The 25,018-nt window shown below is 41.0% G+C and overlaps 1 protein-coding gene across 15 annotated transcripts in view; it reads right to left on the minus strand.

Annotated features, from left to right (window-relative positions):
- The window catches only part of SPIDR (scaffold protein involved in DNA repair), a 522,838-nt gene that overhangs the window by 334,068 nt on the left and 163,752 nt on the right, over positions 1–25,018 (minus strand). For all 15 annotated transcript variants that reach the window (XR_010121893.1, XR_010121891.1, XR_010121892.1 and 12 more), the window contains one exon: positions 1,178–1,397. Coding sequence is in view for 12 of the 15 variants with exons in the window: in XM_063643327.1 (XP_063499397.1) it covers positions 1,178–1,397 (220 nt within the window). In the remaining 3 variants the exon portion in view is untranslated. The remainder of the gene's footprint in view (positions 1–1,177; positions 1,398–25,018) is intronic.

A 25,018-nucleotide genomic window follows, 5' to 3' on the forward strand; every position in this document is an offset into this window, starting at 1 on the left:
AAGGAAAGCCTTTCTATCTATGATACAAAACCCAGAAGCTATAAAAGATGGGTAAAATCAACCACAGAAAAATAGAAAAGTTCTGCTCATCAAAAACAAAGCAACAAAACAAACCCCTGCCCCCTAAAAACATCAAAAGTCAAATGATAAATGGGGAACGAACTAACTGCAATGTATATGACTGACAAGGCGCTACTTTTTTTTTTTGATCATTTATAAAAAGATGGTAGAAATCACTAGGACCAAGAGTCTAAGAGAAGAAAGGTCAAAAGCTATCAACGGACATAAAATGAAATACAAGTGATTCTTAAACATGGAGAAAAATGCCTAAGCCCATTTTATATAAGAGAAATACAAACTAAAATGATAAACATCATATTTCCAATTTTTAACTTGGTCTAGATCAACAAAGTAGGTTTGTAAAGGAGAAGAAAAAGGCACTTCAGGCATTGCCAGTGGGAATGTAAAATGGTGCCATTTGACAAAGTCTGCTAAAATTAAAGAGGCACTGATCCAGCAATAATACTTATAAAAATTTATCCTATAGCCCTTCCTCATACATACAAAATGAAAACTTATAAAAAATTACCAACAAATTAATATTTAGCTCTTAAAACAAGGCTGCTCAAACTTTTCCTCAAAAGTAGTATGATTTTCTTCTATTCACGGTAAAAATCAATATCCCACTGCAAAAGACAACAAACATAGCATCCTTTAAAATAATTTCTGATCCAATAATGACCATTTTTGCTCCTGCAATTCAAACATTAGTATATCTTAATTCATGCTTTTTATCCTCCCCTCTCAAGTGACTAAGAAATATTTAATTAATGTGTCAACCTACTGTCACATAATGCCTGTTAACAAAATTATTTTTCTAAGAAATATAAAAACAAAAACAGCCAGATCTTATAACACATCACTTGGGCAAGAATCTTAATATGGTTGTTTCCTCAACCCTCTCACCCCAAATTATCAGAAATATGCTGACAGAACTAGAAACGAGCTATCAGAGACAATCCAGTGCTTCTCTGACAGAAAACCCACGTCCAATCCTGGCTCTCTTCCTCTGGCATTGCTCTATGATAAACTGACAAAAATGTAACTGATAAAAATGTCTTTTCTTATGAGGCTGACTCACAGTTGGTGACTGCTGGATTAAGTTCTGCGCACTCACCAGGGAGGGAAGATCCGGACAATGTCCTGAGGACGGCCCCTGAGGTAGCCTGCAGTCTCCTTGGTGAAGAGAACTTTCAGGCCAGCTCCAGGCCTGGAGGCCACACTTCGGGAGGGGCTGGTGGCTGGTGACCCCGATAACTGCTCACACATGGCAACTTGCATGGCACATTCCTCGTGCAGCTCTAAAATTTTCACAGTTAATACACCGGATTTTCTACCTAGAAGTTGAAGAAAAGAACAAAGCAAAAATGAAGTCAAAAGACAGATGATTCAAGCGTGACTAAACCGTCATGAAGAAAAGATCCACATGCATATAGCACTCTTCACCTGAAGAAAATGGTCTCCACATTTCGCAAAGTAAAACAGACACTCTACCATGCTCACTATAACATTTTTCTTTAATCAAAATAGGCCTGCATGTTGCATTTAATACACGGATTTTAAGCAACATAAAATAAACAGTCTTCTGTCATGAAGAAATAGTCCTGTATAAATAGAAACCTTAGACCTATCATTTTAAGGAGCATGCCTTTTACTCCAAGTCTCAAATCCTTTGATGACCACACGGAAAATATGGCCACTGTGGATTCTTCTTCTTCTTAAGGATGGACCCTCCTCTTTATTATCTGTTTTGATTCTCTGCTTTGAAATCATGTATGTTACTAGCTGGCTGTAACTGTTCCAATGATCAGAAAGGCTAACAGTTGAAGAGTTATGTGGACTGCTGGGTATTAGAGCTCTAGATTGAAATGGGTGGAATTTGATCTGGATTCAAGTACTGGTTTCCTTATTAAGTTGGCCAAGTTCCATGGCATTCAATTGTTCAATTTTCTTATGTGTAAAATGGAGATCCTGCCACCTGCCCCAGGAAACATTTGTTCAGATTAAATGAGATAACTGAAGTTGACAGTGTGCATAGCCTATACCCCAGAAACCTTAGGTAGGTACCCAGAAACTGTCAGATGCACCAGTATACCTAAACAACGATATACATCTCAGCGTTGTTTATAAGAGTAGAAAACTGCACCCAGCATAAATCAGAAAGACGGGTAAACCATGGTGTGTTCATACAACAGAACACTGTACGGCACTTAAAATGAGGTGAACTAGACGTCTAAGAATCAGATGGAGAGGTCTCAAGAAATGAAAGGGGATAAACAGGATGTATAGAGTATGACATCTGTAATGTAATTTTAAAAAGCACAGAAATCAATGTTTATGAATACAAGATAAGTATAAAATATAAATAGAAGGATTCACAGAAAAGTCATGAAAGCCACTGTCTCTAAGGAGAGAGAAAGAGGAGTATGACTCAGGAGGGGAACCCAGAGGGTTTCAAATTTATATATCATATTGTTTCTATTATAAAAGTATGGGAAACAAAAAAAAAGACAAAGGATTGACATGTGTTACTAATTCTAGGCAGTGAGTATGCTTATGTGTTTCTATTATTCTCTGTGCTTTTTAATTAAAAAAATTTAAAAAATACATAAATTGAGAACAACAAAAATGAAGGGTACAACATACTGCCTTGTTAATAACAGATACTCACTAATATGAGTTTCTCTACCACTTCAGCCAACTGGTTAATAGTGAATAGTAAAAATGAATATTTAGACGGTGGTAAGATTTTAATCATGTATTTCTTTCTCCCTCTCACTTTTTCTTCATTCATTTCCCATTCAATCCCAAATTTTTCATCTCTTCCTTTATCTAGGTGTCCATGGCACATGCCCATATACTGGGCCCTGGGCCACCTTGCCTCCCCTGAGCACTGTCTTGGACAACTATTTCTTAAGGCAACTATTTCTGGGCACTGTCTTGGACAACTATTTCTTAAGGCAAGAAAACAGAATGGGGGAAGGATATGAATAAGCACAATGTACAAGCAGCATATAACGAGCTTCTGCTGGTCACTCTAGGGGAGGGAACAGAGGAATGAAACCAACTTGTAAAGAAAGGCACTAAGAAGTGAACACACAGATGCTTCGCCACAACAGGCATTTTGTTAATGAAAAGTAGCTCATCTTCAATTGGTAAATTGGAAAAGAAATCAGGATAATGCAGAGGTCACTTCAGTCCACAAAATTTTTTTCCTCAGCAGGGCAGCCAGAGCAGTGTGTACAGAATTAGAGTCTTCAGAAGCAAAGGGAAAAGCCCTAGACTGAGGAGCTACAGCGGCCACAGGAGCAGTTTGAGACACAATTTAAGAATTTTTAAAACTTGTACCGATACTCAACTCAGGGCTCATTCCCAGCAATGCACAGGCCTGAAGCCTCCCCTGTCTCCCACTGACAGCAGCAGCTGTCAAGGCTCCATGGCCACTTCTGCTCTCAAGCACCCAGGGGTCTGCTCAAGTTCAAGTGTGCCAGCTGAGCACAGACTCTTGGTTCTGCACACTGTGGCAGCCCCCAGCCATGCTCAGCTGCCTGCCCAAGCAGCATAAGCTCTCTTCAGAAACTAATTCTTGTCTTGGGCAGCTCAAGGCCCCATAGACCCTGACAGATTTTATAAATGCAGGCTATTATAGAAATACATAAATAGTATTACAGAAGAAATACTTATGTACCTAAGATGAATCATACTGCCTGACTACAGTTTCCTCAAAGATTTCTATGATAAATCTTGACAATATTCCAGTAACCATGAATTTTGATCAAGATCTATAGCACCAAATAACTTGCAGAATAACATTTTATGATGTCGGCTATCACTGCAGTGCTGCACACAGCAGCTCATGTGGTGACTAAGTAGGCCTTGGAAGCAATACTGAGCGGTGCTCCCATGGCTGTGACACTAGGTCAGGGACAGGGCTACCCTTTACACTGAGCATTCTAAAGCTCTTTCTACAAAACATCCTCCAGGGCCTTCCTTCCCAGAAGAAAATAAAGCAGGGTAAGCTCCTCTGTCTGAGAGAGAAAAAAGCAAGGGACAACTTATACCAGAAATGTGCTTGAGGCAAGCTTTTACTTTATTTTTAGAGACAGGGTCTTGTTCTGTTGCCCAGGCTGGAGTACAATGGTATGACCTTGGCTTACTGCAGCCTCAATAACCTGGGCTCAAGGGATCCTCCCACCTCAGCCTCTCAAGTAGCTGGGATGACAGGCTCGCACCACCATAACATCCAGCTAATTTTCTTATTTTTTTGTAGAGACAGGGTCTCACTTTATTGCCCAGGTTGGTCTTGAAGTCCTGGGCTAAGTGATCTTCCTGCCTCAGCCTCTCAAAGTGCTGGGATTACAGGTGAGAGCCACCATGCCTGGCAGAAGCAAGCTTTTAATCCAAGCAGGGGATATACTCATTTTACAAACAAACAACAACGTTTTGCAATTAGATAACTAATACATAAAAGGCCATTTTAGTGCTACCAGGCAACATTTTCCATAACTGCTACAAGACAGCCAAAATATCACCTTGTCCAGGAAGTGTTTTCTGAATCCCAGCCAGAAGCAACTATTCCTTCCCTTGAAAATCCCCAAATACTTTATCTCTCTTATAAGAGTGTCCTCAGTTTTAAATGGACACAGTAGCAGCTACCCCAAGAGCACTACAATCACAGGTGCAAACACAGCAAATGTACCACGAAGTGCCTGGCCATGCAAGGATGGCAGCCACTGTCACCGCCATCAGCTCTTCAAGGCATTTTCAAGGCCATTCTCATACTTGATCCACAACAACCCTAAGAAATAGGTAAGGAACATATTAATCTCCCTTTGTGGCAGATGAGAAAACTGAAAAATAAAGCTAGCTGCTCACGTGACTTTCTCAAGAACAGAGAGGATGACTGGCAGGTCTAATCCCAGTAATCAAATATCCTTACAAGCCAAGGACCAAAATATCTCTCAGATAAATGCCAGTTAAGAATAGGAAATTGTGAGTGATGGGGTTTTTTCCCCCTACTTCATTATGCTAAGACATAGGGCTTGTTTAAAACGCAAAGACAGACAATGCTTCAGGTTGAGAAACGGACTCTGAGGCCTATTGCTGTGGCTGGACACAGTGAGGGTTTCAACAGAACTTGCACTGAAAAAGAAGGTAACTTGTCAAGTGCTAATCATCAAAGAGAAAGTGCCATAAAAATCAAATGGAGACCACAAATACTAATATACAATAGCAAAGATGTTAAACGATTAAGAAACAGGAACAGAAAGATTCAATGAAGAAGATACACCAAGAGATCTATCCATGCATATGCCTAGCAGATGAAACAGAATTCTTAGTTAAAAATGGACAGTATTTAACTTAAAGAATAACAACATTTGCTGAACAACTGCATGAATTCGTTATTTAATCAGATAACTGCTCTTTGAAAAGTCTTTCATTTTAAACAACCAAGAGGCCACACACACACACACACACACACACACAAATCTGAGCAAATGACTGAGCATTGTGGCTCACACCTGTAACCCCAGCACTTTGGGAGGCCAGGGCGGGAGGACAGCTTGAGGCCAGGAGTTCAAGACCAGCCTGGGCAGCACAGTGAGACCCCCCCCCCCCCCAGCTTTACAAAAATAAAAATACAAAAATGAGTCAGGCACAGTGGAATATACTGTAGTTTCAGCTACTTGAGAGGCTGAGGCAGGAGGTTATCTTGAGCCCAGGAATTGGAGGTTATAGTAAGCTATGATCACACACTGCACTAACTGGCCTCCCTAGTCAAGTACCTGACTCACAGAGTGAGACCGTGTCTCTCAAAAAAAAAAAAAAAAAAAAAAAGAAAAAGAAAAAAAGAAACACAAAACAATAAATTGAGCAAATGATAGAATAACAAAATATGTCTGTGACTACTGAGTTAAATGCCTTTTTTGTTGTTGTTGAAATATACAGGTAGTCAGGGTCCAATTATACTCACGTCAACTCAAGTCTTCCTAAATAGGTTATATTGAATTAATATATGAGTATAACAAATAACTATACAAGACAGGACAAAGTGAAGCAAGTTAGTATGAGGGGAGAGATACTGAAATTATTCTCCAATAGAGGGAAGGAACACCTGTAAGTCTTTCTAACAGAAATACTTTTCATAACATAATTGTTGCCACTAATGTTAAGTTGTCCATTTTCCAAACACTGACCACATGGTAATTTGGAATTTTCCTCCTACGTTATTGCTCTGTCTCTCTTTATCTTCAGAGATATCCCAAAAGGCTAGCCTACCCAGTTATCTTGCTCTAAAAGATATGTTCTAGTATTCCCTGAAATTGGTACTTTTGTCTTCTTCAGGTCAATTCATCAAGTGTCCGCCGCTCCTTTTCCCTCTCACTCTCACCCAGCATGCGAGTGTGCAGACACACACACACACACACACACACACACACACACAGAATCATCAGCAAGCACCAGGGGTCAGGGATGGACATCAGGGGGTTTTAAAGTCCATCTGCTTCCCATGTGGACAGGACCTCTGTCTTTAATAAACACTCTGACACTGGTTACCACCAGCTGTGATGATAATAATTCATCTTGCTGCACTCACTCCAAACTACCATGCTATATATTCAGTGTACATTTTACTATTTTTGAAATAGTATTTTATAGCTTTCCCCCCAAAGTAATACATGTATCCATTACTAAAATGGTTTTATTTGGGGTGTTTATGTTAGTTACTTGTGAAGTTTAGTATCTTTAACGAACTCTATATGCCCTATTTTACTGACTTCTCATAGCATTTTGAGGCTCCTAGCATTGTAAAATGAAGAAGGGTGTATACCCTGCTCTATGTTTTTCCTCCCCAACATGCTACACAATTTTAATTCCACATAATTCCACTTTCATTGTCAAGGTTAATGTTCACAGTATATCCTATAACCTATGCCAAATCTCCGTGCTCCAGCCATAGTCTGACTCCAAGAGTTAACAAATAATCAACAAATTTACATTAGCACAATTATATAAACAAAATTCAATATCTGACCAGGGTCTTAGGATTGCATTTAAATGAGAATATCTCAGACTTAGGTCAAATGATTTGACTGTAATAATTCTTATGATCATTTAGGCCTTCCAAATACCAAACAGAAGAAGGACTATCATTCTGGTGGCCCCAGCATACCCATTAGTAGTCTTAGCTTTCCCCAAAAGTTCACCACAGCTTTTTAGAGAACAGCCCATTCATGTTCTGCCTAGGACTAAATGTGGTCAGCTGGAGCCTAGGCAGGGAAAAAGAAGATCGAATCAGTTCAGAATGATGAAGCAGGGAAGAAACAGCTCTTCTATCTTCAGATGTGTGAACCAGGGTGTTTCCTCTGGGTGTGATGGGAAGCCAGCAGGGAAGTCAAATATGAGCCGTGTTGAGACCAGACTGAAGAGGACAAGGGATTAAGTAGGGAAGCTAGTTAGGAGGGTCTGCAGCAATCCAGGATGGATGATGGTGTCTGGGATCTAGGGAGTGACAGGAGTGGTAAGAAATGGGTCAGATTCTAGATATTCTTTGAAGGTAGAGCCAATAGGACTTGTTAATGGACTAGGAGTGAATATGAGACAGAGTACAAGAATGACTCTAGTGTTTTTGGCCTGAGCAAGAATAAGAACAGAATTAACATTTACTGAGACAGTAAAGATTTCTAGACAAATGTGTTTCTTTTCTGGGAGATGCAGGTAGTATGAGAATACCGGTATCAAGACATAAGTTTTTTATACATTAAGACTGAGATGCCTCTTAGTTACTACAATAGTCTGGCACTAACTAACCTCCCCAGTCTAGTACCTGATTCTTCCAACCTACTCTTCATAAGGCCCACCTGAATGGCATTCTTAAATGTAGATGTAATGATAGCCACCCTGACTGGATTAAATCCAAACTACTTGCCATTGTACGGAAAGTCCTTTGTTACCTGTTACTTCTTATCACTCTAGCCTCAAATTCCGTAGCTTCCTTCAAGCAATTTAAAATTATTTCTATAACAAGGTGAAAAATAAGCAATTGTGCATTAAGACAGTTCCATCACTGTCTCCCTGGTGAGCTTCTCCCTGGGCATGCCTCTCCTTTCCACTCTGCAGTTTATCATTTCTCTTCATGTTATCACTGTACATCTTGTTTATACCTCTGATTTAAAAAAGTAAACAATTTCATCTATTAAACCATGAACTCTGTGTTGTGCCTGGATCAGTACCAATAAATATGTAAGAAATGAATGAATCCTAATACAAACTGATGTAAAGCATGTGGGAGACTCTGTTTCCAGTCTTGATTTCACTGCTAACCATGATGCTCCTGACCCATCTCCCCTTCATCTCAACTGCACTTTGCGTGTACCCAGAGAATACAAATTAAACTATGACTCAAATGATGCTCCAAAGAGAAAAACAAATAATACATTCCAAAATCAGATCCAAATGACGTTTTATCTATTCACTGTATTGTACCATTTTTTCATTAACATGCACTAAAAACTTAATTGTATTTACTTGTTTATATTGTTTTTTCTTTTGAGAAGTTACAACCACACCTAATTTTACCAATGATTCTCAAACACATAGCACTGATATGCTCCCATAAGTATTCAGTAAGTAAATACCTGTTAAATTATTGATTGTGTTATTAATGATTGGTAAACCAAAATTCTAATTTCTGAGTAAATCTTATAAGATGCCATCAGATTCATTTCACAGATAACTTCAGGATAAAATTCATAAAGCTGTAAGCAAGAGATCCTGATTACAGTATCTAAAAAAACAAATTCTGAAGAAATTCACACATTTATCCTATAAACAGCACAATTCATTTTTGTTTAAAATGTATGCTCTCCCATAAAATTTAAAGTCATCTGGCAATGATGAATAGACACATTTCTTTACCACAACTGCTTACTAAACTGTAAACAATTGTGCTTTCACTTCTTGATTCCACATTTTTTGCCTTTTCACCAGTTTAAAATATTCTTCTCCAAAAGCCACAATTATTCCAAGCATGAAACAGAAATCTGAAACCCAACTCTTAAAAAAAACCCAAAAACAAAAAAGTAGACAAGACTGACCAGGCGATCAGAATGTTTTCACAATCCCCAATGATGAGAGCAGTCAAAGCCTAGCTGAGCACCTCCGCCTCCAGGGTCACAGTGACCCCACCTCCCACTGGGCATGTCGCTGTGACTCATTCTGTAGGAATAGCCTGTTCGGAAGGTGAGTGGGCAATGAAATGTCCAATTTTAAAAGAAATTCCACGTAAGAATAAAGCATACAAAGGCTCTAGAAAAGCAACAGATCCCTAAGCGAAGTTAAGCCAGACAACAGGGGTATGTTATAGATTGAATGTTGGTGTCCCCTCAAAATTCCTATGTTGAAGTCCTAATCTTCAGTCTGGTTGTATTTGGAGATGCGGGCTCCAAAGAAGTAATTGAGGTTAAATGAGGTCATAAGGGTAGCCTGATCTGACAGGCTTAGTCTCCTCCTAAGAGACTGGAGGACTTGTTTTTTCCATGCACACACACGGGAAAGGCTCTGTGAGCACACAGCAGGAAGGTGACTGCCTAAAACCAGTAAGAGGGCTCTCACCAGGACTCCACCATGCTGCGCCCTGGCTACCAGCCTCCAGCACTGTGAGAAAGAACTGTCTGCTCTTTACGTCACAGTCTGCGGGATTTTGTGATGGCAGCCTGAGCTGAGACAGGAGAATGCGATACATACAGGACCGCCCAACACACACACTGACACTGATGACCAGCCATGCCTTCCACTCTGAGTATCCAGAATACGAGTTCTTCTTTCTTGAAAACTTCTTCATTTAAAACATCTTATTTCATACAACTATAGATGCTAATTTTGGCTCAGAAAATAGGATTAAAATGGTGTCCAGTAATCACACTGAAAACAACTTTTAAAAGGTCATATGGCTAATGACAAAGTACAGAAATAGATATTTATTTAAGTATTTCTATTTTTATAAATGTGGCATCAACTGAGAAACAAATGTGTTGGGAAAAACTGCAAGAATCCAATGTTAAAATAGCAAGTTACTAATTATGGGTGGTCACTATAATCTTCCTAAACCTACCTTTAAACCATCCCGAGGAGTGCCAGGAGCACGTGGGCATCCGGCCTCTCTACCACGAGGCCAACACACTGAATCTCTGTAGCACCAAGAGTTGAAAATATGCTTACTAATGAACTGACAGAATCCAGGGCGTCCCCACTGTCACTTTATCCTTGATTCTTAAACTCCAACATCAATCTGGCCCCTGCCATAATGACTATCGATAAAGGACGTTCTAATGAACAACTTCTAATTCATCCTAAGTTGGGTGGAAACAGGCAAAACCTATGTTGAGCCAGAATAAGGCATGTCCAAATGGAGCATGGCAAATTCATAACCCCTAGATACAAGGAGGTGTTTGTGTCTTGCTGCCATCTTCCCATGGCATTTCAACAAATGGGTAGGGAAGAGAAGAAAAAGGAGAAGAGAAATTAGCTTAAGGATTAAAATAGATAATGTAGTAACAAAAACACAGAGCAACCATTACCGTGAAGTGCCTCTCCTGAAAGGTGTGCAGAAGACCAGAGAGCGCCACTGCTGGGAAGGCTCACCAGCGTCAGACACAAAAGACGCAAAAGTTAAAAGACACAAAGTAAAAAGCACTCTGAGAGAGACTTTCACATGGGAATAACAGACAAGGCAGGGGAAAACAGCGATACCAAATTTAAAAAGTGGAAATAACCCAAGGTTTAACAAAGTCACCCTCTGTCAATAAAAAAACTGCAGCACAGATGAAGTAACCCACGTAGGTCTTCAGCCCTGGCCAAGTTTGGACCAGAACCAACACTGCCTGATGAGGGCTATTTCTGCACTCTGATGCCATGTTGTAACATTTTTAAATTACTGGGCATGGCTCAGGGATGCCCTATACATCTTTGTAGCTCTTTGTGCAGTTCTTATTTGCTTATATTTTGGGGAATTAACTGTATTAACTACAGGATACTGGAAGTATAGTTACAAACAAACCATTAAGAGATAAAAGTGCATGTCTTAGGCCTGGTGCCCAGCTTATCCCATGAAAGCCACGGCTTTGACCCATGGAGATATTGCGTGCTGCTGTGCACACGGAGGAGGGGGGCGACAGAAAGGGGGCAGTCAGACATGAGTCCAAGGCAGCTAGGCTGAGTGTGTGACAAAGAATGTCACACAAAAGAGTTTACAGGTAATGAAGCTTTGTCCCATGGACACTGGGCAGTCAATGAAAACGTCTTAAAACAGGAGGGTAAGAGTATCAGTTTTGCCTCTTAGGATGATAATCCTGATAGGGTGAACACAAGGGAAGGTTGATGGCAGGGAGACCAGGTGGAGCCTGACAGGGCAATCCTGGCACAGGAGAATAGGGGCCTGAGCAGAGGTGGCAGCAAATGGGGTAAATGAGGAGATCTGCTTGAGAGATGACTCTGAAGTGGAATCATCATCTGAATCTGGGGACCAGACGGATTGAAAACATGTCAGAGAGGCCAGGTGCAATGGCTCATGCCTGTAATCCCTGCACTTTGGGAGGCTGAGGCAGGTGAATCACCTGAGGTCAGGAGTTTGAGACCAGCTTGGCTGGTATTTTTTGTAAAAATACAAAAAATTAGCCGGCTGTGGTGGCAAGTACCTGTAATCCAAGCTACTTGGGAGGCTGAGATGGAAGAATTCCTTGAACCCGGGAGGCAGAAGTTGCAATGAGCAGAGATTGCGCCACTGCACTCCAGCCGGGGTGACAGAGCGAGACTCCATCTCAAAAACCAAACCAAACCAAACAAAACAAAAAAACAAAAAACAGAAAACAGAAAACATGTTAAGAGAAAGCCCAATCAAAGACTGCTGAGTTAACAGGCAAGGCAAGGCGAGGCAAGGGGCATGCTGGGTCTGAGGCGTGCAGGACGCTCAAGTGCAGGTGGACTGGGGCAGGGCCGCGAGATCCAGCAGAACAGAGACTGGGCGGCAGCAGCCATGAAGTCACCAAAAACCAAGGAAGGGTACATGGAACAAGAAATAAAGAGGCGTGGGCAGAATCCTGAGGAACCCATGTTGAAGCAGCACACAGAAGAGTGTGCAAAGAATACAGAGAAATGAGCACAGAAGGCAGAAAACCAAGAAGGAATGCTGTCCTTGAAGCTGAGGAAGACAGGTGACAGGCCATGCATGTGCTGAAAGGAGGTGGCACTCAGGAAGATGACGATTTCTGCACACTGGTGGAAATGAGACTGTGCAGTACTAGGACGGAAGGAGAGTGAACGCGGGCCACAGGATACTCTTTCAAATCACTCTCACAATACAAAAGTTTCCATTTTTTTCCAACTTCATAAGGAATTTTACTAACTCAAGAACTTGTTTATTCCACCTGCCAGCCAAAAAGTTCCCTATATTATAATAGAAAAACAAATTTACCATCTGGTAAGAAAAATAACAACTACCGAATGATAGAAGCGATCCACTCTAGGATCACCTTCCCAGAAGATCTTCACCAGGGGCTGAGCAGAGCCACGGATGCCTGCCTTGTGACCCACGCCCCCTGTAGCAAGCTGCATGACAGATAAGGAGAAATCCAGTCTGGGCTTGTGCATTCCAACAGGCTTCTCAAGGCAAAAGGTTCCCAACAGAAAACCTAGAACCCTTTGGAAAATAAAAGTGAGCTGAAGAAGTTTGGAAAACCAGATTAGTGGAAAGGTTAAGATGGCATACACAAAATTTCATAGCATGGAAAAATGCTAACATGATTCCAAACCAGGCTGGAGAGTCAAAATGACAATTTGTTGAGCAAGCGAAGAAAATGCTCCCTTGCCAGTATCAATACTTTTCCTAAGGCCAAAAACAGGGTTTTCAATGTATAGATAATTTTCATCATAAACAATATCCCAATTTAACTCTATGAACGAAGTTTTATTTATCAAGCCACATACAGAAATCAACAAGTTTCAACAGGAAACATGTTTTACCCACCATATATTTAGAACAGACTAACTTTTCAGTCTTACTTTTGGATCATTTACAACACAGTAGAAAGAAAGAATCTCTTAAACTTCAGGTCTATGAGAAACCAATCTTAAAACTGTAGAACTACATTTTTCTTTTCATGGAAAAAGAAATGGAGAATGTACAGATGAAATACATCCACTGGGAATCCAAACACATCATTTAATTCTGTGGTATCACTGAATCTCACTTCATAGTTCTTTAGGTATGAAAATTCAGAAGAAATAATGTATTTCTAGGAACAAAGGTATAAATGGAGACAGCTAAAGAGTGGCAGATACGTTAGCTAGGGAACTGAGTATGGTATTAAGTACCCCTTCCTCTATTTCTTAGGTCCCACCATTATTTTTAATAAAATTATCAAATAACTTGGCATTATTAAATTCTAATAAGAACTCTTTACTGTTCTGTTAATACAAACTTAAAATGATCACTGGAAATTATGATATTTTCTGACATGGAATCCTACCTCTAACAGTGAACAAACTAGTATCACAGTTTGTTTCCTGACTTGAATAGTTCAGCCTCAGTATTCATACAAAATATTCTGGCCCACGACTACAAAGAACAATAATAAATATCACTGTTGCACTGAAACGTGGGTAAGGATACAACAGAGGGAAAAATAAAGTTTGAACACTAGTTGGCTTTGTGGTTTTATTGGTCAGAGGGAAGCTGGAGATAATCCAGAGTCAGCTCCCCTGACCCCAGAGGAAAGGGGATGTAAGAAAAGGAACAGAAGCAAAACCTCTCTGGCCAAATCAGAGCTGACCCACACTGAATGGGCACTGGCAGTATCCCTTCAACTGAAACACAGGGAGGGAGAAGACAACGTAGCAAAGAAGTTTGAGGACAAATTTTAAATGACTTTTTAAAAGATGCTGACCTACAAAATTAACAACCCTTCTTTAATCCGTGTTATTCGCATTTCTTAAATCTAGAAAAACAAATTGTTTTTAATAATGTTTCATATTACATAAAAAAATCCCCAGAGAAACTAAAGATTTTAAAGGCATAAAATATTGCCAAGAATTGGCTAAATATGCAGCTCACCATACACCTACCTTTTCTGGGTTTAAATACATAATGTTAGGAGACTTAGATTAAATCATATGTATTTTCTAACACTTATTTTTTAATTAAATAAAGGGATCTTATTTTACCAACCGACTTGCTTTGGTAGGAATGACCAGTCTACCATTTTCTACCCCAAATTAACCTTTAATTATTGGAAAATACCACATCAAGGAAATTAGTGAAATCTTGTAGACACCCACGTATCTACACAGGATTCTTTGTTCACCCTCCTGCTCACACCAGTTTCTGTATAGAAATTGCTGATCCCAGGCTGGGCATGGTAGTTCATGCCTATAATCCCAGCACTCTGGGAGGCCAAAGCAGATAGATCACTTGAGGTCAGAAGTTCGAGACCAGCCTGGCCAACATGGTGAAACCACGTCTCTACAAAAAAATACAAAAATTAAGAGAGGCGTCGTGGTGCATGTCTGTAATCCCAACTACTCAGGAGGCTGAGACAGGAGAATCACTTGAACCCGGGAGGCAGAGGTTACAGTGAGCTGAGATTGTGCCACTGCATTCCAGCCTGAGGCGACAGAGTGAGACCGTGTCTCAAAACAAAAAGAAAAAAAGAAAAAAGAAATCGCCGACCCCAACTTTCCTTCTTCCTCTCCCAGCCACTCAAGTGATGACCCCGGACCACAACCCCATCTCAGGGGCCCCCAGCCTCAGAGCAGTTCCTGGAAGCAGTAAGAAACAGGTGGGGGACCAGATTTCTGGCTACATGCTTGCGACAAGACCAAGGAAACCCCGCTCTGTGGGCTGCACTGTGGGGCACCACATCCACTGCTCCTGAGGTAGCCTGATGGTCAGGGCCGCCCCAGCCTCCCTGTTCCCCTGCATCTGGTGCACAGAGACACTCACCTAAGGTTCACACAGGCAACAAGGAGGGTGCAGAAATATTGGAGATTACATACCAAGCCTGTCAGGCTGTTGACAGATAATCTTGTCCAAAGAAAAAGGATCACTACACTCCTCATTCTGGAAAACTACCGCACTATAAAAAGCAGTCTTGTTATTGAATTTTTCACTTCTGACACAGAAGTATTAATTTTTTAGTACTTCATAAGTAAAATTCAGGGTGGAGTTTTCTATCACTTCATATCTATCTCCCTATAATGGTAAAAACAATATTTGATTTTGACAAGTTTCTTTTTTTGTAAAAGGCATATTTAAAACAAAAAACCCCTGTCCCAACCCTTTTCCAACGATAATCCTTGTTAACTGCTTCTGACGATTTATTTTATATTTATAATATTTATAAAGTATTTATAATATTTACAAATATTTGCAAACCATTATATAATGTGAAGAAAGTCTAAAAGCATTCAGGTGTCCAGGAGTGTTATCTTGAGTATTTAATCATAATCATCAGAATATGGAAATAGTATATGATTTCAGTTTCTCTTGAAATTGCATAAATACAATATTATTCAAGGAGTAAGTCATCAAAGTTTTTCTCCTTTACAAATCCTAAGAAATAATACTTTATTCCTTAGGCTTTGTTTCTTTCTTTCTTCTAATTCTTCAAAACGTACTTCAATAAATGGAAAGTTACAGATGTTATTGCTATGGTCTGAATGTGTCCCCCAAAGTTAATGTGTTGGAAGCTTAATCTCCAACACAGTAGTGTTGAAAGGTGATCTTTAAGAGGTGATTAGACCCTGAGGCTCTGCTCTCATGGATTAATGTCATTATCATGGGAGTTGGTTCCTCATTAAAGGATGAGTTCTACCACCTTCCCCTCCCTCTCTCACACTTGTTTTCTCTTCTGCTGAGGCTGATATTAGGCTTCGCAGCCTCCAGACAGGTGAGAAATAAATTTCTTTATCAATTATCCAGTCTGTGGTGTTCTATTATGGCAACACAAAACAGACTAAGACAGTTATTAAAACATCTTCAAGTGTAAAATATGGTTTTGTTTCCTTCGAAAGAATAAAACTTCAATATCTTACAAAAGGAAGCAAGGAAAAATGAATTATAATGTTATGATGGAATCAGACAGTTCTGTCGATGATAATCTACTTGTTTCTTAATAAATGTTGAATGAAGGTAGTAAAGAACAAAGTAAAAAAAAAAGATTAGCCAAAATATTATAGCCATTTGGCAAGAAAAAATAAAAAGGCACAAGGCATCAATTTACAATATTGCTGTAGTGAGTTAAAAAATACTGAATAGAAAACCACCTATTTCTATTCTATGGTTTTTTTTTTTTTTTTTTTTTTTTGAGACTGTGTCTCACCCTATCGCCCAGCCTGTAGTGCAATGGCATGATCTCAGCTCACTGTAAACTCCACCTCCCGGGTTTAAGTGATTCTCCTGCCTCAGCCTCCCGAGTAGCTGGGATTACAGGCGCGTGTGCCACCATGGCTGGTTATTTTTTTTTTTTTTTGTATCGTGGTAGAGGCAGGGTTTCACCATGTTGGCCAGGCTGGTCTTGAACTCCTGATCTCGTGATCCGCCTGCCTCAGCCTCCCAAAGTGCTGGGATTACAGGCGTGAGCCACCATGCCCAGTCTATTTCTATTCTTTAAGTACTGGTAGTAATACGGGCACCTTCTATATGACACTTGTTAAGCTGTATATCTGTGTTTTCTGTAGTTTCTTATATTTCAATACAAAATGATAACTCAATAAAAGCAAATATTCACATGACAAAGGTACTCCTAAACCAAAATTTTGTCCCACCCTCAATTTTCCAAAGGTCTAAGTTGTACTCACTTTTTACTGTGTGAATATAATGTATACTAAATAAACTGCTTCTTACTGAACTTCAATAATAACCTAAAGAAATCTTTCAAATATAATAATTTTATACAACAAAAAATATTTAAAATATGGAACATTTAAAATCTATTACATAAAATATAATTTTTCTAGCAAGAACAAATAGCAAAACTTCCATCATCCCAAAACTGTTTAGGCACCTCACATTGATATTCTGGCTCAGAAACTAGACAGAGGTTGTATTTACCCACTGTAAATATGAAGCTCGCTTCCATAGCCTGTCCTGCACAGCTCCCACCACACTTGTGCAGACCCTCCACTTTACTAATCTGTCCCGATTTTCTCTCTCTGCTTGTCATCCATCTAACCCACTAAAAGAGAAGGTCTAAGGGTGCAGTGACCAGATCTTGCTTATTCACAGTGTATCTTTAGAGCCCAGCAAGGAGCCTGGCACACTGCAGGCCCCTGCTGAGCAACTGCTGAGTAAATGAGTGTGACCTGCCAGCTTGGTACCTGTGACCCTCACTTCCCACTATCCCATCTCCACCACCAGATATAGTGACCAGTAAAGCATTTACTTCATACAACAAGAATAAACACAGAAATATGAGCATATACAAAATTTTCTTCTGTGTGATTGAAAAACACTGAGAATATTACTTGGTTGCTTACCCTCTATAATACAATTTAAATAAGAATCATTGTTTTTAAATTAGCTAATGGAAGTGATCTTAAATTTCAAAAATAAAGTATCTTGCTTAAGAATAGGCAGGTAAAGGCTGGGCAAGGTGGTTAATGACTGTAATTCTAGCACTTTGGGAGGCCGAGGCAGGCTCTACTAAAAATACAAAAATTACCCAGGCGTGGTGGCGGGCGCCTGTAATCCCAGCCTACACAGGAGGCACAAAAATTGTCTGGACCCAGGAGGTGGAGGTTACAGTGAGCCAAGGTTGCACCACTGCACTCCAGCCTGCACAACAGAGCAAGACCTTTCCCTTTCCCCCAAAAAATCTCACCATGAAAAATAATTTATCTGAAGCCCATCAATTTCTTTGTTATCGCTTGTTCTTCTTTTTTCTTTACTCTCTTTCTGTATAATACAAGAAGTTTTTTTGCATTTAAGAACATCTAAGGGTCCAAGTATGATGGCTAACGCCTGTAATTCCAATGCATTGGGAGACTGAGAAGGGAGGGTCCCTTGAGGCCAAGAGTTCGAGACCAGCCTGGAAAACATAGCAAGACTCCATTTCTATAGAGAAAAAAAAAAAATTTTTTTAAACAGCTGGGTGTGGTGGCATGTGCCTGTAGTCCCAGACACTCTGGAGGTTGAGGTGGCAGCAGCCCTTGAGCCCAGGCGGTTAAGGCTGCAGTGAATTGTGATGGTGCCACTGTACTCCTGCCTGGGCAAAAGAGGGAGACCCTACTCAAAAAAATAAAAGAACATTTGTAAGTACTTTTAGTTTTAAAAAGTATGATATCAAACATATTGTGAAAAAATTTGTCACCCTGTTACTAAACAGAGATCAAACAACGGAGCCAGGGTGCAACCACTGCTGCACTCACATCTCCTGACTTCAGTTCTGCCCAGACCTGCCCCCAAAACAAGTAGGCTATGAACATGGGCCACCAAGTTAGGCTGCCCAATGTAAATCTGGCTCTGCTACCCACTGGCAGGCACACAGGGCTGTACCCATCCATATTCTCCTGCGTCCACACTGTCTTCATCTCTAAAGTAATGGAGAGCAGGATCTAACTGGAAGGGTAACTGTGGTTAATATACATGCAAAATGCTTTGAGTATCACTTAGTAATCGCTGCTCACCATCACGCAGATAATGAGCAAAGCAATGTAGGGAAACTGTTTCCTCTTTTAAAAAAGGAAAAATACAATGATTCGTGAGGATAAATAGAACATATTTTCCCCTTGCCTCTATAGCTGTCCATTCTCTATGCCACAGCTACATTTTAAAGTGCAGGTTTCCAAGGCATTACCTTGGAAGTGAAACCCAGCCAAGGCCTTCAGGCCCTGCATGATCTGGGCTCCCCTGCCCACCCCATGCCATTTCATCAAACCGCATTCTCTGCAAGGCCGTTGTGTGTAATACCTGTGCTTTTTTTGCTCTTTTATTTTTTTATTTTTATTTTTTTTTCAGACAGGGTCTTGCTCTGTTGCCCAGATAGGAGTGCAGTGGCGCGATCTCGGCTCACAGCAACTTCTGCCTCCCAGGTTCAAGTGATTCTCATGCCTCAGCTTCCAGAATAGCTGGCATTGTAGGCATGCACTACCACACCTGGCTAATTTTTTTGTATTTTTAGTACTTTTTCACCATATTGGCCAGACTGGTCTCAAACTCCTGGCCTCAGGTGATCAGCTGCCTCACCCTCTCAAAGTGCTGGGATTGCAGACATGAGCCACTGTGCCTGGCTCTTGCTGCTCTATTTTTTTTTTTTTTTTTTGAGACAGAGTCTCGCTCTGTTGCCCAGTCTGGAGTGTGGTGGCGTAATCTCGGCTCACTGCAACTTCCACCTCCCGGTTCAAGCGATTCTCCTGCAACAGCCTCCTGAGTACCTGGGATTACAGGTGCCCACGACATGCCAATTTTTGTATTTCTAGCAGAGACGGGGTTTCACCATGTTGGCCAGGCTGGTCTCAAACTCCTGACCTTGTGATCCACCCACCTTGGCTTCCCAAATTGCTGAGATTATAAGCATGAGACACCACACCTGGCCTTTGGCTGCTCTTTTAAAGTCAAGCTCAATACCTTCTCAGTGTATCACAAAGAATCTTGAGATATATGTCTTTTATACTGAAATGCACTAGAAGGCACCAATAAGGAAGATAACATCAATTCTTAGAAGTTACATGTAGGAGTTATAAAACAGCCCAACAAAGTTAGCTACCCAGGAAGGAAGAAAGGAAAAATTGACATCCACATATCAAAGATGTTAAAAATAAAATTTCTTAAGCCTAGAAAGATGTATTAGAATTCACTGTGGAGGAGTGGAGCCAAGATGGCCGAATAGGAACGGCTCCAGCCTACAGCTCCCAGCGTGAGCGACACAGAAGACGTATGATTTCTGCATTTCCAACTGAGGTACCAGGTTCATCTCACTGGGGATTGTTGGACAGTGGGTGCAGGACAGTGGGTGCAGCGCAAAGAGCATGAGCCAAAGCAGAGTGAGGCATCGCCTCACCCGGGAAGCATAATGGGTCAGGGAATTCCCTTTCCTAGCCAAGGAAAGGGGTGACATACGGCACCTGGAAAATTGGGTCACTCCCACCCTAATAATGTGCTTTTCCAACGGTCTTAGCCAACAGCACACCAGAAGATTGTATCCCGCGCCTGGCTCGGAGGGTCCTACACCCACAGAGCCTCGCTCATTGCTAGCACAGCAGTCTGAGAACAAACTGCAAGGTGGCAACCAGGCTGGGGGAGGGGCAACCGCCATTGCTGAGGCTTGAGTAGGTAAACAAAGCTGCCAGGAAGCTCGAACTGGGTGGAGCCCACCGCACCTGAAGGAGGCCTGCCTGCCTCTGTAGACTCCACCTTGGCGGGCAGGACATAGCCAAACAAAAGGCAGCAGAAACCTCTGCTGACTAAAATGTCCCTGTGTGACAGCTTTGAAGACAGTAGTGGTTCTCCCAGCATGCAGCTGGACATCTGAGAACGGACAGACTGCCTCATCAAGTGGGGCCCTGACCCCTGAGTAGCCCAACTGGGAGGCACCCCCCAGTAGGGGCAGACTGACACCTCATACGGACGGGTACTCCTCTGAGACAAAACTTCCAGAGGGATGATCAGGAGCAACATTTGCTGTTCACCAGCATCGGCTGTTCTGCAGCCTCCGCTGCTGACACCCAGGCAAACAGGGTCTGGAGTGGACCTCCACCAAACTCCAACAGATCTGCAGCTGAGGGTCCTGACTGTTAGAAGGAAAACTAACAAACAGAAAGGACATCCACACCAAAACCCCATCTGTAGATAAAACCACAAAGATGGGGAAAAAACAGAGCAGAAAAACTGAAAATTCTAAAAATCAGAGCGCCTCTCCTCTGCCAAAGGAACGCAGCTCCTCACCAGGAATGGAACAAACCTGGACAAAGAATGACTTTGATGAGTTGAGAGAAGAAGGCTTCAGATGATCAAACTACTCCGAGCTAGAGCAGGAAGTTCGAACCCATGGCAAAGAAGTTAAAAACCTTAAAAAAAGATTAGACGAATGGCTAACTAGAATAATCAACGCAGAAAAGTCACTTAAGAATCTGATGGAGCTAAATACCACGGCACGACAACTACGTGACGAATGCACAAGCATAAGTTGCCGATTCGCTCAATGGGAAGAAAGGGTAGCAGTGATGGAAGATGAAATGAATGAAATGAAGTGAGAAGAGAAGTTTAGAGAAAAAAGAATAAAAAGAAACAAAGCCTCCAAGAAATATGGGACTATATCAAAAGACCAAATCTACATCTGATTGGTGTACCTGAAAGTGACGGGGAGAATGAAACCAAGTTGGAAAACACTCTGCAGGATATTATCCAGGAGAACTTCCCCAATCTAGCAAGGCAGGCCAACATTCAGATTCAGGAAATACACAGAACGCCACAAAGATACTCATCAAGAAGAGCAACTCCAAGACACATAATTGTAAGATTCATCAAAGTTGAAATAGAGGAAAAAATGTTAAGGGCAGCCAGAGAGAAAGGTCAGGTTACCCACAAAGGGAAGCCCATCAGACTAACAGCTGATCTCTTGGCAGAAACTCTATGAGCTAGAAGAGAATGGGGGCCAATATTCAACATTCTTAAAGAAAAGAATTTTCAACCCAGAATTTCATATCCAGCCAAACTAAGCTTCATAAGTGAAGGAGAAATAAAACCATTTCAAACAAATGCTGAGAGAGTTTGTCACCACCAGGCCTGCCCTAAAAGAGCTCCTGAAGGAACCACCAAACATGGAAAGGAACAATCGGTAACAGACACTGCAAAAACATGCCAAATTGTAAAGACCATCGAGGCTAGGAAGAAACTGCATCAACTACTGAGCAAAATAACCAGCTAACATCATAATGACAGGATCAAATTCACACATAACAATATTAATGTTAAACGTAAATGGGCTAGATGTGCCAATTAAAACACACAGATCGGCAAATTGGATAGAGTCAAGACCCATTAGTGTGCTGTATTCAGGAAACCCATCTCACTTACAGAGACACACATAGGCTCAAAATAAAAGGATACAGGAAGCTCTACCAAGCAAATGGAAAACAAAAAAAGGCAGGGGTTGCAATCCTAGTCTCTGATGAAACAGACTTTAAACCAACAAAGATCAAAAGAGACAAAGAAGGCCATTATATAATGGTAAAGGGATCAATTCAACAAGTAGCTAACTATCCTAAATACATATGCACCCAAAACAGGAGCACCCAGACTCATAAAGCAAGTCCTTAGAGACCCACAAAGAGACTTAGACTCCCACACAATAATGGGAGACGTTAACACCCCACTGTCAACATTAGACAGATCAATGAGACAGAAAGTTAACAAGGATATCCAGGAATTGAACTCAGCTCTGCACCAAGCGGACCTAATAGACATCTACAGAACTCTCCACCCCAAATCAACAGAATACACATTCTTCTCAGCACCACAACACACCTATTCCAAAATTGACCACATAGTTGGAAGTAAACCACTCCTCAACAAATGTAAAAGAACAAAAATTATAACAAACTGTCTCTCAGACCACAGTGCAATCAAACCAGAACTCAGGATTAAGAAACTCACTCAAAACTGCTCAACTACATGGAAACTGAACAACCTGCTCCTGAACGACTACTGGGTACATAACGAAATGAAGGCAGAAATAAAGATGTTCTTTGAAACCAAGGAGAACAAAGACACAATATACCAGAATATCTGGGACACATTCAAAGCAGTGTGTAGAGGGAAATTTATAGCACTAAATGCCCACAAGAGAAAGCAGGAAAGATCCAAAATTGACACCCAAATATCACAATTAAAAGAACTAGAGAAGCAAGAGGAATCACATTCAAAAGCTAGCAGAAGGCAAGAAATAACTAAGATCAGAGCAGAACTGAACCAAATAGAGACACAAAAAACCCTTCAAAAAATCAGTGAATCCAGGAGGTGGTTTTTTGAAAAGATCAACAAGATTGACAGACTGCTAGCAAGACTAATAAAGAAGAAAAGAAAGAATCAAATAGATGCAATAAAAAATGATAAAGGGGATATCACCACTGATCCCAGAGAAATACAAACTACCATCAGAGAATACTATAAACACCTCTATGCAAATAAACTAGAAAATCTAGAAGAAATGGATGAATTCCTGGTCACATACGCCCTCTCAAGACTAAACCAGGAAGTTGAATCTCTGAATAGACATCAATAACAGGCTCTGAAATTGAGGCAATAATTAATAGCTTACCAACCAAAAAAAGTCCAGGACCAGATGGATTCACAGCCGAATTCTACCAGAGGTACAAGGAGGAGCTGGTACCATTCCTTCTGAAACTATTCCAATCAACAGAAAAAGAGGGATCTCCCAGCACGCAGCTGGAGATCTGAGAACAGACAGACTGCCTCCTCAGTGGGGCCCTGACCCGAGTAGCCCAACTGGGAGGCACCCCCCAGTAGGGGCAGACTGACACCTCATCAGGACAGGTACTCCTCTGAGACAAAATTTCCAGAGGGATGATCAGGCAGTAACATTTGCTGTTCACCAATATCGGCTGTTCTGCAGCCTCCGCTGCTGATACCCAGGCAAACAGCGTCTGGAGTGGACCTCCACCAAACTCCAAAAGACCTGCAGCTGAGGGTCCCAACTGTTAGAAGGAAAACTAACAAACAGAAAGGACATCCACACCAAAACCCCATCTGTACATCAGAAGGGGTTCTCCCTAACTCATTTTATGAGGCCAGCATCATCCTGATACCAAAGCCTGGGAGAGACACAACAAAAAAACACAATTTTAGACCAATATCCCTGATGAACATCGATTCAAAAATCCTCAATAAAATACTGGCAAACCAAATCCAGCAGCACATCAAAAAGCTTATCCACCATAATCAAGTGGGCTTCATCCCTGGGATGCAAGGCTGGTTCAACATATGTAAATCAATAAATGTAATCCAGCATATAAGCAGAACCAATGACAAAAACCACATGAATATCTCAATAGATGCAGAAAAGGCCTTTGACAAAATTCAACAACGCTTCATGCTAAAAATTCTCAATAAATTAGGTATTGATGGGACGTATCTCAAAATAGTAAGACCTATGTATGACAAACCCACAGCCGGTATCATAGTGAATGGGCAAAAACTGGAAGCATTCCCTTTGAAAACTGGCACAAGACAGGGATGCCCTCTGTCACCACTCCTATTCAACATAGTGCTGGAAGTTCTAGCCAGGGCAATCAGGCAGGAGAAGGAAATAAAGGGTATTCAATTAGGAAAAGAGGAAGTCAAATTGTCCCTGTTTGCAGATGACATGATTGTATATCTAGAAAACCCCATCGTCTTAGCCCAAAATCTCCTTAAGCTGATAGACAACTTCAGCAAAGTCGCAGGATACGAAATAAATGTGCAAAAATCATGTGCATTCTTATACACCAATAATAGACAAACAGAGATCCACATCATGAGTGAACTCCCATTCACAACTGCTTCAAAGAGAATGAAATACCTAGGAACCCAACTTACAAGGGATGTGAAGGACCTCTTCAAGGAGAACTACAAACCACTGCTCAATGAAATAAAAGAGGATACAAACAAATGGAAGAACATTCCATGCTCATGGGTTGGAAGAATCAATATCGTGAAAATGGCCATACTGCCCAAGGTAATTTATAGATTCAATGCCATCCCCATCAAGCTACCAATGACTTTCTTCACAGAATTGGAAAAAACTACTTTAAAGTTCATATGGAACCAAAAAAGAGCCCGCATCGCCAAGTCAATCCTAAGCCAAAAGAACAAAGCTGGAGGCATCACACTACCTGACTTCGAACTCTACTACAAGGCTACAGTGACCAAAACAGCATGGTACTGGTACCAAAACAGAGATATAGA

This window comes from Symphalangus syndactylus, chromosome 7 (assembly GCF_028878055.3).
Source record: "Symphalangus syndactylus isolate Jambi chromosome 7, NHGRI_mSymSyn1-v2.1_pri, whole genome shotgun sequence".
NCBI classification, from domain to species: domain Eukaryota; kingdom Metazoa; phylum Chordata; class Mammalia; order Primates; family Hylobatidae; genus Symphalangus; species Symphalangus syndactylus.